The sequence below is a fragment of the Culicoides brevitarsis genome, chromosome 1, assembly GCF_036172545.1.
Source record: "Culicoides brevitarsis isolate CSIRO-B50_1 chromosome 1, AGI_CSIRO_Cbre_v1, whole genome shotgun sequence".
In the NCBI taxonomy this organism is placed as follows: domain Eukaryota; kingdom Metazoa; phylum Arthropoda; class Insecta; order Diptera; family Ceratopogonidae; genus Culicoides; species Culicoides brevitarsis.
The window spans coordinates 32,042,951-32,056,779 of NC_087085.1; the positions used below are offsets into that span (position 1 = coordinate 32,042,951).

At 24.8% G+C, this 13,829-nt stretch overlaps 1 protein-coding gene across 3 annotated transcripts in view; it reads left to right on the forward strand.

The window, feature by feature from the left end:
* The window catches only part of LOC134828104 (glycogen synthase kinase-3 beta-like), a 44,026-nt gene that overhangs the window by 23,809 nt on the left and 6,388 nt on the right, over positions 1–13,829 (forward strand). The window contains exon 1 of one of the 3 annotated variants that reach the window (XM_063841069.1): positions 1,411–2,107. The exons of the other annotated variants lie outside the window; for them this stretch is intronic. Within the exon in view, the coding sequence (XP_063697139.1) occupies positions 1,426–2,107 (682 nt within the window). The 5' untranslated portion in view covers positions 1,411–1,425. Of the gene's footprint in view, positions 1–1,410; positions 2,108–13,829 lie in introns of those variants that run through there. 3 annotated transcript variants of the gene reach the window in all.

The window sequence follows — 13,829 nt, forward strand, 5'->3', positions numbered from 1 at the left end:
GTATGTACGAAAGAGAGACAAAACAAAAGGCCGGTTCTTTTGATTTAGCACAATAAACAAGAATTTGAAGTCAAATTTAGCACAACGCACGTAAAAAATACAAAAATAAATGGAATAAAAAAATATAAAAATACAAAGTTCAAGACAAAAAATTACGAGGGGCACGACAACAACGTCTTATCATTTTTTTTTATAATTTTTTTGACAAAAAATTAAAGAAAAAAATATTTTTTAATGATAATAAAAATTGTGCAAAGAAAAAAAATTATTTGAAATAAAAGAAATAAGTGACTAATGTAAAAAGTAAATAGAAAAACGCCTCAAATATGTGAAAAACATACAAAGAAGTCTAAAAACTAGCACATTGATTAAAAAAATATTATTTGCTGAGTTTTCTAATTTTTTTTTTATTGTTGTCTGCATGACGAAATTTATCAAAAATATTGCCGATTGAATTTTTTTATTCATTTATCGGTTTATTGATAAAAGAGACACACCTTTAAAAAAATAACGTAATACAAAAAAAAAAATTTTTTAATAATTCAAGTTATTGAAGGATGATTCATTAAATGCCACATGGACAATCGCTTAAAAAAGACGCAAAACTTGTTACCGAAAAAAAAAATCCCCACAAAAAATTTTTATAATACTTTCATGATGATGAGCAAAACCAGTTTGGCACGTCACATAATATAATATTATACATTAATACCCACTTCCAAGCACTTCAAGATTCCTTCCATTCAAATTGCAGCGATATCAATGAAAAAAACTTTTTTTTTGTAGGCAGATTCAAAAGAAACAACGCTTAAAAACGAGAGTAGAATTTTAAATCCGCGTGAAAAGAAGTCATTTACTGCCTTCTACTTGTTATGTTGTTAAACTTCTCTGTATGTTTGCCACATATTTGCATAAAATTGCCTCATTTGGTCTATAAATAAACATATGGCATGTGAGGAGACAAGTGTTTAATTTTTTTTTCTGCCTTTTCTTGCAGAAGTACAGAACTATAAAAGTGGAATTCTTGCGTTAGAAAGAGAAAGAAAGACGAAAAAGAGTGAAAAAAAATTTTTTTTCAAGAATACAAGAAGAAGAAGTCTATATTTGGACGAGTGTGAATGAATATAAAACAGAAGTAACACAATAAAAATTTGTAATATTACCAGAAATGTGACAATTACGGTGTTGGTGTCAAAAAAAATAAAAATAAAAAAAATAATTTTTGGTTTTACGATTATACATGTCATTAACATCATGCCAGACCGCGCGTTCATTCATGGTGACTTTGCCTAAAATTTAAACAGACAATTTTATATCCGCATTTTGGTGCTGCAGTGGTACAAATAATATTGCGTACAAATAAAGACAAAAAATAAACGAAAAAAAAATTAAAACTTGACTTTTGAATCAATAAAAAACAAAAAAATGATCGATATTTCAACAAATCCAATAAATATCCCGTTACGCGAGACACAAGGCACAATCCCGTCGAGTCGAGTGCCGGCTCAAATGTCAACTGATTCGGGGATTTTTTCGCGGACCCAATCCGTCGTCGATGGACAGGCCTCGGATTCGCTGCGAAGTAGCGGGGAACGTCATGGCAGCGGCAAAAACGACGAAAAACGTTTGCAGAAGAAAACTTCAAAAGACAGCGGCATCGATTGTCGCGGCAAACGAGACAGTAATCCCACCAAAGACTCCCATCTGAGTCTCGCAAATTCCTCGGAAGATGACATGAGTAGTTTGCCGCCGACTGAGGAGAGTCTCAATAGCAGCAGCGATGCCGTCGTACCTGAAAAAACTTGTGATAACAATAACGAAAGTGATGCGAAGCACGGGAAATCCCTGAAACACATGAACACCGAGGCAGTTGACCTGCTCGAAGATATTCCCAGTGAACTGATCAACAAAAGTGACGGACTGAAACAACGTTATTTCTACACCGACGAGAACGGCAGTCCCAAAATCTACGAAGAACTCATCGAAAAGGAGAAAATTGCGATCGAGAAACGACAACAAAAGAAAAATTCCGTCACCGGAACGGAAGACGTCGATATTTTCGGATGTCTTGGCTTTGCGAAATTATCTAAACTCTTCAAACCGAGTCGTAAGTAATTTTTTTTTAACGAAATGTGCATCATCGTTACAACACAAAATGCGTGCACCCATCGACGATTTATTTTTAGATGTCTCAGACTGACTTTTTTGTTTCGAAACTATCCACTATTTTACCGCTACTTTGTCTGTGTTGGCATTTTTTTACGCTCTTCTCTACTCTCCGGACGGGTTTTTATAATTAAAACACGGAAGAATTCTCGTCGTCACGTTTCTCATGTTCCCGTTTTGCCCAAAATAGCGGCACATGTGCAATAATATTTGTTTATAAATCACTGTTTGATGTTTGAAAACAATTAATTGTACCTTTTTTGAGTTTTGCGGATCATGTGATGATGCATGTCTGAAATTCTAATTGAAACCGGCATCGTTTTTTGTAGTTTGCTGATATTAAAGTTGGTTTTAACTGGAAAACAATTGATTTTGACATTTAAAAAAATGAGCTGTGAAAATTTTTGATTTGAGTGTTTCAATTTTTTTTTTAAATATATTTTTAAAAAATATATATTTTTATTGAAAATCATAAAAAAATTTAAATAATTTAAATTTATAATTTTATTTTAGTTTAAAAATTAGTTTATTTAATATTTTTCAAAAAAAAAATTATTTTATTTTTTTTAATCAAAAGAAATTAAATTCTTTTTTTTTTCAAAGTTAAATACCTAATTATTTTTATTAATTAAAAATAAAAAAAAAATTAATTAAATTTTGTTTAAAATAAATTAAATTTATATATTTTTTTCTTAAATATTTTTTTTATATTTTATTTTATTTAAAAAAAATATTAATTTTTATTAATTATTAATTTTATTTGTTTAATTTATTTTTTAAATAAATTATCAACTAAATATCTATTTTTTTTTTTTTTTTTTTTTTTTTTTTTTTTTTTTTTTTTTTTTTTTTTTTTAGATAAATTTATTATTTATAAAAAAATAATTTAATATTTAAATTAAATATTATTTAATATTTAAATTATTTTTTTTTGTAATGAAAATTGTGGCAAACATTGTGAAAAAAATTATTTTTTATAAAAAAAAATCAATTATCGACCTCCTTTGAGCAAATTGACACACTTTTCAAGCCATTGACCAATAAATAAAAAATATTCTTCATTTGTGAATAAATTTAATTTAATTGCGTCTTTTTATATAATTAAACGATGCAAAACCGTTTGAAGGATTCTTTGGCCTAATTTAAACAACTTTGTTTTATTATTTTTTTTAATTACTTTTCCGTTCTTTCTTTGATCTTCGTCTACGCACCAAGTATAAAAACTTACCTTCATCATTCGTTGCACTTTGTTGCTAATGACCGGCGTAACAAAAGCACAAGGATTGTTTAATTATCACGTCCTTTGTTAGAAATCCCATTGTCGAGATTACTTGAAACGTGACCTCTGATTGTCTGGAACATTTATTTTTCTCTTTTGGTTTTGTCTTTCTGCGTAAACAACAACGACGTCAAACCCCTTCATTCCTATAAATATAATAAAATATTTCCGTAATTTTTGCGAAATATTATCATGTCAAAACAAGCGAAAGCGCAAAAAAAAATCCAACAAGTACAAATAAATATGATAATAAAATTTACGTACGAAAAAGGCACTTGACGTCTCTCGGTCTCATGTGATGACAGCTCTCTAAAATATATATAATATTAAATTTCCATTATTAGATTACAACAACACGATAAATTGAAAATATTTTATCGTCGTCGCATGTAAAAAAAGAATGGAAAAAGGATAATAACATTATTTTATTATATTTTTCCGAGCAAAACCCCCGAAAAAAAAATTGTAGTCGGTGTCGTCGTTCATAATAATGATCATGTTCTGCTTAATAGCGCATGAAACAACCGATATGTGTGTTTTGTCATCCTTATTTTGGAAAAAAAAACATTTAGTTGTAATGCAATGCCTGAGATTTTTCGGGGCATTATCCTGCAAAGAAAAAGGCCTTGTAGAAAAATAAACGTGCCCATTTAATCGATAAAATTAACTTTTTTCCCCTGATTATAATTTTTATGATAAAAATGGGAAAACTAGATATTGTAGGTAAAGGGAGGAAATTGGACCGGAAATAAAAAGTACCAAGCATACCCAAAAGCGATTAATATTTGGTTAATATTTGAACAATTTTTTGTCATTTCCTCGTATCCAACTATATGAATTCTTGTCTTATCATCGTTTAATATTTTATTATCTATATGATTAGATTTGATTTTGGGACTTTATTTTTTTATTGGGTGAATCTTGATTTTTATAATCAATGTAAAGCTATTAAGATAATTTTTTTATTATTTTATTGTATATTAAATATATTTAATTATTAAAAAAATAAATTAAATTAAAAAATTTTTTAAATTAAAAAAAATAAAAAATTTTAAAAAAATAAAAAATTTTTAATAAAACAAATAAAATAAAATAAAGTTTTTAATAAAATAAATTAATTATTAAAATTATTAATTTTAATTAAATTTTAACTTTAAAAATAACTTAAATTTAATATATTTCAAAATTTTATTTAAATTTTTCTAAAAAAAAAAATTATTTTTAAATTAATTTTAATCAAAAAATTCTTATTTTTATTTAATTAAAAATTTATTGAATAAAAAACTTTTTATTTTCAATTTTTTTTTTATTTATAAATTTTTATTTTATTTTTTTCGTTCAATGCAAATGCAAGAAAGTTCAATAATAAACCAATAAAAATAACGATTACATTGAAAAGAAAATTAAATTTCCTTCAAATCTTACACTTTTCATTTTTTCAGGAAAAAAATTTACACTTTCATAACTCAAAAGATAATTTCATTTTAAAACCCATCCCGCCGCAATACTTTTACAGTTACATTCAAACCACAACAACCTTTATTGACTCCCAAAGGTACAAGTAAATGACGTTACTCGACGTGACAACAAAACGCATTTTCATGTCACGCGGAATTCTGACGAAAAAAAAAATTGTCTCCAAGGCATAGAAATTTATGAGGAGTCGCCCACAGTTTTATCTAAATTGAATAATTACTCGACATATGTTAAAAAAACATGTTTTTTATAGGTCAGGACTTTTTTTTTGTTTAAAAAAATAATTGTTGCTAACCCTAAGCGACACATTTGAACCAATCAAAATGCATGTCACAGCCAATTGACCCAGGTATTAATCAAAAAAATTATTATTGACATATCGCGATGCCAAAATTAAGCAAGCGGTGCATTGCCATCGTGTATTTTTAGGTAGATGTCAAACTTAAACTAATAAAAAAAAAAGTGACAGAAGCATTTTAAAAAACAATTTGTCTCAATTTCTAACCCAAAAAAAAAAAGGATAAATGCAAAGTTATCGAGACGAAAATCTGTTTCAGCCGCCTTTTAGTCCGGTGCGAGAGAAAATACGTAAGAAAAGATTATTTATCATCATCATAAACCTTGAAAAAAGTTTTCTCCGAGTTCATAAAATATTTAGCGATTTCTTATCTTCTCCAGTCAAAAATAATAAAATAATATTTTTTTTATCTTCACATCAACCACAAAGTCACACAAAATTTTATGTCGCACAAAAGAAGAGCTTTCTTCATAAATTTATATTTTTTTTGTTGTTTGTGTCTGTCTTATACAACTTAATTTATTTATAACTCAAAATAAAAATTTCTTGCTCGTCTAATTGTTACATCAAATCTATTTTTGTTGTTGAATCGAGCCTCTTATCAAGCAGAAAAAAAATCACTCAACAAACAACGAGATAAAACGTGACACATGTGAGGTGTGAGAAGGAGTTGCTATCCAAAAAGTCTCCTTGAAAGCTTTGTTTATTTTTTGTTCGGCAAAGAAAAGGGCTGAAAGCACTTTAAAAGAGGCAAAAAAAAAGTGATGACGTCAATTCTGATGTCGACGCAAAAAAAAATTGAGAGAATTGTTTACAAAGAACGCTACGAATATAAATAATGGGCACGACAAAAATAAATAATTATTATGATTCTTGATTGCGGAGATCGGAGAAATAAATATTATTGTTAAAACAAGACCTTATTTACGGACATTCATTCATTCAAAACTTTTTTTTTTTTGTACATTCGATAGTTGTTTGACGCCATGTAACTTCCATATGGAACAAACATTTAATTTTTGTCCTTGATAATTTTTTGTGAGTTTGGATTTATGAGACGAATTTTATTATTTATTATTTTACTCGTGTAGCAGCGAGTTAATTGTTATTGCCTTTCATTCATAGAATTTCATTTAATTTATTCGTAACTCTTTTTTTTTTGAAGAATCGATTGCCGGAAACTAAATAAATAAATAAAATTTTATATTATTATAGGGAAACGTTTAATTATTCCAGAGCGCGTGAATTCATTTTTGCGCAATTAACACTTTAATATTTGAGTTTAAATTGAATTAACATTAAACATATGATAATTAGTCTAATTATAATTATTATCAAATTTAATGACCTACGAAATATCACGTGCTTTTTAATTGTGCGAATCAAGCCTCTTTTTTTATTTTTAGTGACGAATTGTGTCACAGAAACTTTCCACAAAAAAAAAAACATTTGACGCACGCACAAGAGATTAAGAGAGCTTTAATGCTCAGGGGCGAAACTGAAATGGAAATTAAATTTTAACATTGAAATTTTTTGTACGTGAAAAAATATTTTTTTTTTAATTGAACAAAAAAAAATAAAATATTTTAAAATGAAAAAAAAATATTTTTTTAATAAAAATAATTTAAAAATTTTATTTATTTATTTTTATTTTTTTAAATTATTTTTTATTTTAAAATATAAAAAATTATTTTTAAAGTAAAGTAAATTTTTTAATTAATTTTTATTATAAAATTATTTTTTTTTCATTTAAAATTTTTTATTTTTAATAAAAAATATTAAATATATTTTAAATTTATTAAATTCAATTAAAATTTTAATTTAATTTTAAAAAGAAAAAGGAAATTAATATTATTTTTTTTAAATTAAAAAAAATCTTGAATTATTAAATTTTAAATTTATTAAAATTTTAATTTAATTTAAAAATTCAAAAGAAATTAATTTTGTTTAAAAATTAAAATTTAATTTATTAATTTTAATAAAAAACTTCCATCTCTGCTTTCATGCTAAACTCAAACATAAATCATATTAAATTCGCATGGAATTGAAATAAAATGTCCGAGTGCTTCTGGATGACCTTGTACTTGACTGCTGTGTGTGTTTGCGTTTGTTATGTCAGTCAGTTTTAATTTATAATAATATTATATAATGAGAAAAACTTATATCCAGTAAGTGTGTAATAAAATAAGAACATGAATAATGCTCTACTATGGTAGCCTTTATTGTGGTTTTATAAAATATTCATTTATTTCGAAGCAGAGGAAGAAGTTTGGACAGCTTCATTCAATATTTTCTGACTGCTCAAACAACCACTCAACAAGCAATTTTTAGCTAACTCTTTTTGTTCAGGGACGTAATTTTGAATTTGAACAATTTTTAGGAAAAAAAAAATTTAATTATTTTTATTCTAAAATTTTAAAAAAAAAATATTTTAAAAAAAATAAAATTAATTTAATTTAAAATTTAAAAAAATTAAAAATTAATTATTTTAATATTTTTTTTAAGATTGAAATATTTATTTAATAAAATTCATATTGAAAAAATTTTTTTTCATGAAATTTAACGAAATTTTATTTATTATTTAAAAATTTATTTATTTTTTTTTTTTTTAAAAAAATATTTTTAAAAAAAATATTTTTAAATTATTTAAAATAAATATTTTATTAAAATATTATTTTTGATAAAAAAAAATACAAAATATTAAAATATTAAATATAATTTTTTTTCTAAATAAATTCAAATTAAAATTTTAAAAATAAAAAAAAATTTGATGTTACATCCCTGACTCTTTCAATTTTCTGAATGAATTGTTCAAAATTTATAGCAATTCACTTGTTTATTTATTCATCGCCATACATCCATTCACCATCATCAACTCGCCTTAAAACCGACAAACAAACAATAAACGATCATTTCGCTGGTGCTTTATTATATGATGAGCTAACAACCATTCAACCTTTTTTCCGTTGCGCATGCAATTTTTTATGAACTCAGGCTGCGAAAAAGCCATAAAATGCCACAAGAGCGATGCCACACCGAAAACTAAATAATAATTGCAAATTCATGTAAAACTGGAACACATCAAAAGGGAATTCAATTAATTAACTTTCAGGCGAAAAGTTAATTGAAACCCGAAAATTGTGATGTTTAATGGCATGTGGTGCGAAATTTCCCAAATATCGGGCATTTACGTCAATAACTCAAACAAAAAAAAAATAATTAAACAAAAAATGACGCAATTCCGAGAACAGAGCTGCGATAAAACTTTAAAAGTCTGTTTAGCTACCCACTTTTGTCAAGTGAATTCCTTTGTTGTTTACTTAGCTGTGAGTGCAAAGTGCTTAGAAAAAAACAAAAAAAATCTATGACGAAAGTTGAAACACCTTTGAGGTGATTTTCCGTCATAACTCATGTCAATGCATTTATAAGACGTGTTCACCACGTTTTGCAACCACTTCAAAGAAATACTTGAACGGCACTTTCGAGTAATCTCCATTTTGTGTGAAAAGAGAATACGTCGATAAGTGTGTCGTATTGATAATTTTTTGTTGTTTAAATTGCTGCGTGCTTTGTCAATGATTTGAAAACGTGACCTTTTATCCTTTTCATGTGTGTTTTTGCCGCAAAGTCGTTTTGGAAGAAAATAAATCCACAAAAAAAATCAATATTCATTTATTAATCAAAATTTAATTTTCTACCGTCATTAATATTGGATTTAATATTTTCATTTAGTTCGTGATTCGATTGGGTTCTCCTTAAATATTTTACTCACTTTTACTCAAAAAAAAAGAAAAATTCAATGTCATGGAAAAAAATTTTTCTCTTAAAAAAAAAAAGAAACTTGACAGAGAAAATTCAATTATTGTTTTTTGTTGTCTAAAGAAAAATATTGAAAGTTTTGCTACTTAGCTCAGTAGTTAGTTTAATAAAGATGCTTGAATGACGCACCGCACGTAACCAGAACAAGAAAAATTGAAACTGATCATGGATTTAATAAATATTTTCTATAGTCTCGCAGATTCTATGAAAAAAGTTTATAATAATGGAAAGCAGTACAAGCGTCTTTTTCAAGGTTGCTGCCTTTTATGACTTCGTTCTGTGATGTATTTTATTGTTATCAAAATGTTCTCGACAAAATTTCCTTTGATCAAAGTGCGAGAAATATAAATGATTGTTATCAAGAAATCTGTTTTATGTCAGAAAAGGCGTATAAATGTTCCATAAAAATATGTCATTAAATTGAAACTTTTTGATGATTTTTTTTTTATTTTATTTTATTAAAAAAAATATTTTATTTGTTATTGAAAAATATTTTTTTTATTTAATATTTTTTATTAATTTTTTTTTCTTTAAAATACATTTTCATTATTATTTTATTTTTATTTATTTTTTAAAATTATTTAAATATTTTATTTATTAAAATAAAAAAATAAATATTAATTTCAATTAAATTATTTTTTTTATTTTAATTTTTAATTTTTTTTTATTAAAAAAAAAAATAATTTTTACTTAAAAATATTTTTCGAATAAAAATAATTAATTCTTTAATTTTTATTTTTATTAAATAAATTATTTATAAAAAAAATTATTTTATTATGAAAGCCAAATTTTTATTATATTTTTTAAAAATAATTTTCAAATAAATAAAAAGAAGAAAGTTTTTTTTTAATTTTTTTTTCTACTTTATCATATAAACGTCTAATCAATCAACTTAACCCATTTCTTATTAAATTTCAATGCAATTGAAGTTCTTATCAGTGACCGCAATTAAAGAGATTTATTTGTGATCCCATTTTGCATTAAATTCCATCGCATTGTCTACAAGATAAGCGCAAATTCAATTTGCTCCGACACATAAAAAAAACAAATGACCAAATAATCCATTAATAACCACTGCTTTTCTACGCTCTCTAGACTTTGTGGCAACGACACCTTCATGCATTTGCTGCTTTTTGTTGTTGTTCAAAAACTTTGTTAAATATTCAATTTTGTTCGTTGTTTTACTTCGAAATTCGTACGAAACGGAATATAAATTAATTAAATGCATAAAAAAGTTTGTGTCGTTGACGTCGTCGTCGTTCGGCGTCATTTTTGTTGACTTTCGTACCTACAAAGAAGAACGATTCATCATATCATATCAACGAGTCGTAAAATAAAATAATAGCATTGTAAACTTTTATGCAGTAAATAAACCTAAAAAACAACAACAACAAATATAACAAAAGCACACAATAAATTGTGAATGTTCGTTGTAAAAAGATAGGTATCGCTATGAAAAAATGTCATCCTGTTCACTCACTTCAAAGAAAGTCTATTGTTGTTAAATGTGACTAAAAGTGTGAAAAATTTAGGTGTTGAAATGAAAAATGTGAGAAATTTGCAAATGAAATTCATTTTGTTTTTATTAAATTAATAAATTTATTTATTTTTTTTTTTTGTTTATTATCAAATTTATTTTTATTATTAATTTTTAAATAATTTATAATTAATTTTTAAATAATTATTTTTTTATTTATTATTTTTATTATATTTAAAAAAATTAATTAAAAAATAATTTAAAATAAATTTTAATAATTTAATTTAATTTAAATATTTTTTTTAAAATAAAAAAAAATTTTTTCAACGATTTTTCTATTGACTATTAAATTTTTACGAGAAATTATTTTTTAACATTTCAAATTGTATCTATGCGAAATAAAATTTGTCACAAACCACATATGCGCACAAAGAAAATGCATAAAGACACTTCATATTCGAGGAAATTTAATCAAGTTGTGCATTTTTCATGACATAACAAAGTGGTAAGCAGTATCATTCCATTACAAAGACTAAAAGGAAAAACAATGAAAAATAACTGTAATAACGCGGTATTCTCGTCGTTTATAAATAAAATGCCGTTCATTGTTGCTGAAACTAATAATTATCATATCCATATGCATTTTGAAAACGAAAAACAAAGCAAGGAAATTTAATTTTAGAAAATAAACAACAAATGGAGACGCCAGGTACTTTTTTCATTCGAAATAAACCACATCTGTTTCCATCTGAGCCTAAGTCAATAAACAGATTAATGCAGTTAATTTATCGTGTATGAGTGAATTCTGTCCCAGCCGACAACAAATAATATGTGCGTTGCGCTAATTAACGCAAATTTATGGCATACCTAGTTCAAGTTATTACATTACATTGTATTTACCTGGAAAACGGACTGCAATGCACAGATCAAAGTTTCTCAATGAATTTCTTGTTAAATAAATCATTATTTTTCTTATTTGTAATTATTTAAATATTTAATTTAAATGTAAAATATTAAAATTAAATTATTTTAAAATAAATTTCAAATTAAAAAATAATTTCTATTCGTAAAATTAAATTAATTTAATATTTAATTATTTTTTTTTTAAATTATATTTTTAGTTGAATTTAAAAAACTAAAAATATTTAATGGAATTTTTTAAATTTTATAATAAAAAAAATATAAAATATAAAAAAAAATTTCGTAAAATAAATTTAATTACTTTTTTTTAAATAATTTTTTAATTAATATTTAATTATTTTTTTAAATTTTATTTTATTAAAAAAATAAATTACTGATTAATATAATCCAGTAAAATTAATTAATTTTTATTTATTTATTTATTTTTAAATTAAAAAAATATTTTTTTAAAAAAATTTAATTAAATAAAAAAAAAATATTTTACAAAAAATTTCATAAAAAAATCAACTAACTTGAAAAAGTAACATGAAAAAATCAATTAAACACTAGAAAAGTAAATGAACCATTCTACAAAATTTTGTGCATGTTTAATTAAGTTTTTCGTCAGAAAATCATCAACAAATGTCGCTCAAAGGTACACACAGTTGATAATTTATTTTACCCTTCGGGCGGTATTTGTTCAACTTGATGCCGTGTAATTTTGTTGTCAAATGGTCAAGCTGGCATCTGTTTAATTTTTTACACTTTCGATGAATATTCGAGTGACATGATGTTTTAATGGCTTCGCTTTTCAATTTGGGTTTGTGTTTATCAAATGATGATCAACCTTTGTTCCAATGGCGGCGATGCGGTAATGTGGTATGGTAATCTATTTTATCGCATTTTGAGAATTTTTTCATGAAAAAAATTGTTTTTGGGTCTGTCTGTTAACTTTTTAAGGAAAAATTCGAAAAATACGCTTAAATAATTATTTTTTTGAAGGAATTTTTCTCGTTAGTTGCTAATGCCAATCCGTTTTTTTTTCATTATAAAGTACATCCGTATTAGCTGCGATAAACACCCATTTTTATTTCCTTCACCTTTTAAGCAGAAGGTTATCCATGTGCGAATCTATTGTTACTTATATTCGTCGATGTATTAAATTTCCTCGGTTTTTTGTCCTTTTTTTATGCTCTTTCTATTTGTTTTCTGCCATTGTCACGTTCGTCAGGGCGATATTTAACGCAAGGACTTTGAATGACAAGCGAAATCGTGACGATGCCGGCGAATCGGATCGAACTTTTTTTTTCACTCGTGATACTTTGGCAAACAAAAGTTCATGCATCTAATTGATGTAATTATTCCAATTCATTCATAAAAAGCCAATTTTGACGTCACCGACTCCTCAACAAGACCGGAAAAGTAATTCAAACGAAATTAGTAGCATTTCGTCTTTCAAACCGAGACAATTATCTGTGATACAAAAAAAAATGTGCTTTCTCGGCGAATATTTAACTCTGAAACTGAAAACGACGTCGTTCTTATCGTCGCCCAATGAAACCGCTGAAAGTTCGAATGAGAGGAAAAAACGCATTGACGAAGAAAGATCGAGTCCAATGCAGGACGTTATCAATATGATTGATTACTTAGACGATGAAAGTAAGTTTCACTGCTTGACCAGACGCCTCCTCAAAAAAAGGAAAATTGGACAATGACAAAGCAATGTCAGACTTTTTGCTATTTATAGAAAGGTCCTTTTCTGTTGGCTTGTATTTTATTGTTATTAGAGTGATTTTCGATTCATTGTTATCCTGAAAAAAAAATGATTTGTAAAATTTCTTTTGTAAAATTTGTTCGTGATTTTTATCAATTTTGTGACTTTTTGCGTCATTGACTTTTAATTTTTTAGAGTAATGATGATGGCTTATTTTTATTTTTTACTTTAAATAATTATTTTCGAATATTAAAAAAAATATATATAAAAATAAAATTAAAAAACTCATGATTTCGACTCAAAATTACATAAACAAACGATAAATTTAAATTAAATTTTATTTTAAAAATTTTAAAATTATTAATTTTAATTTAATTTATTTATTTTTTTATTAATTTAAAAATTTAATCGTTCTAGATTTTCAATGTAAAATTTTATTTGAATTAAAATTTTTTAAAAAAATTAAATTAAAATAATTAATTTTTTATTTTAATAAATTTAATAAAAAAAAATATTTATTTTATTTATTTTTAAAAAATTTAATAAAAAAATAATTATTTTTTTAAATTAATTTTAATTTTTAATAAATTGTTTAAATCTAATCAATTCAAAATTTAAACAAAAATAATTTTATTTGTCAAATTTTTATATCTAAAAATTTTTTATGATCTCCTCGTTAAAAAAAAATAATTATAAAAAA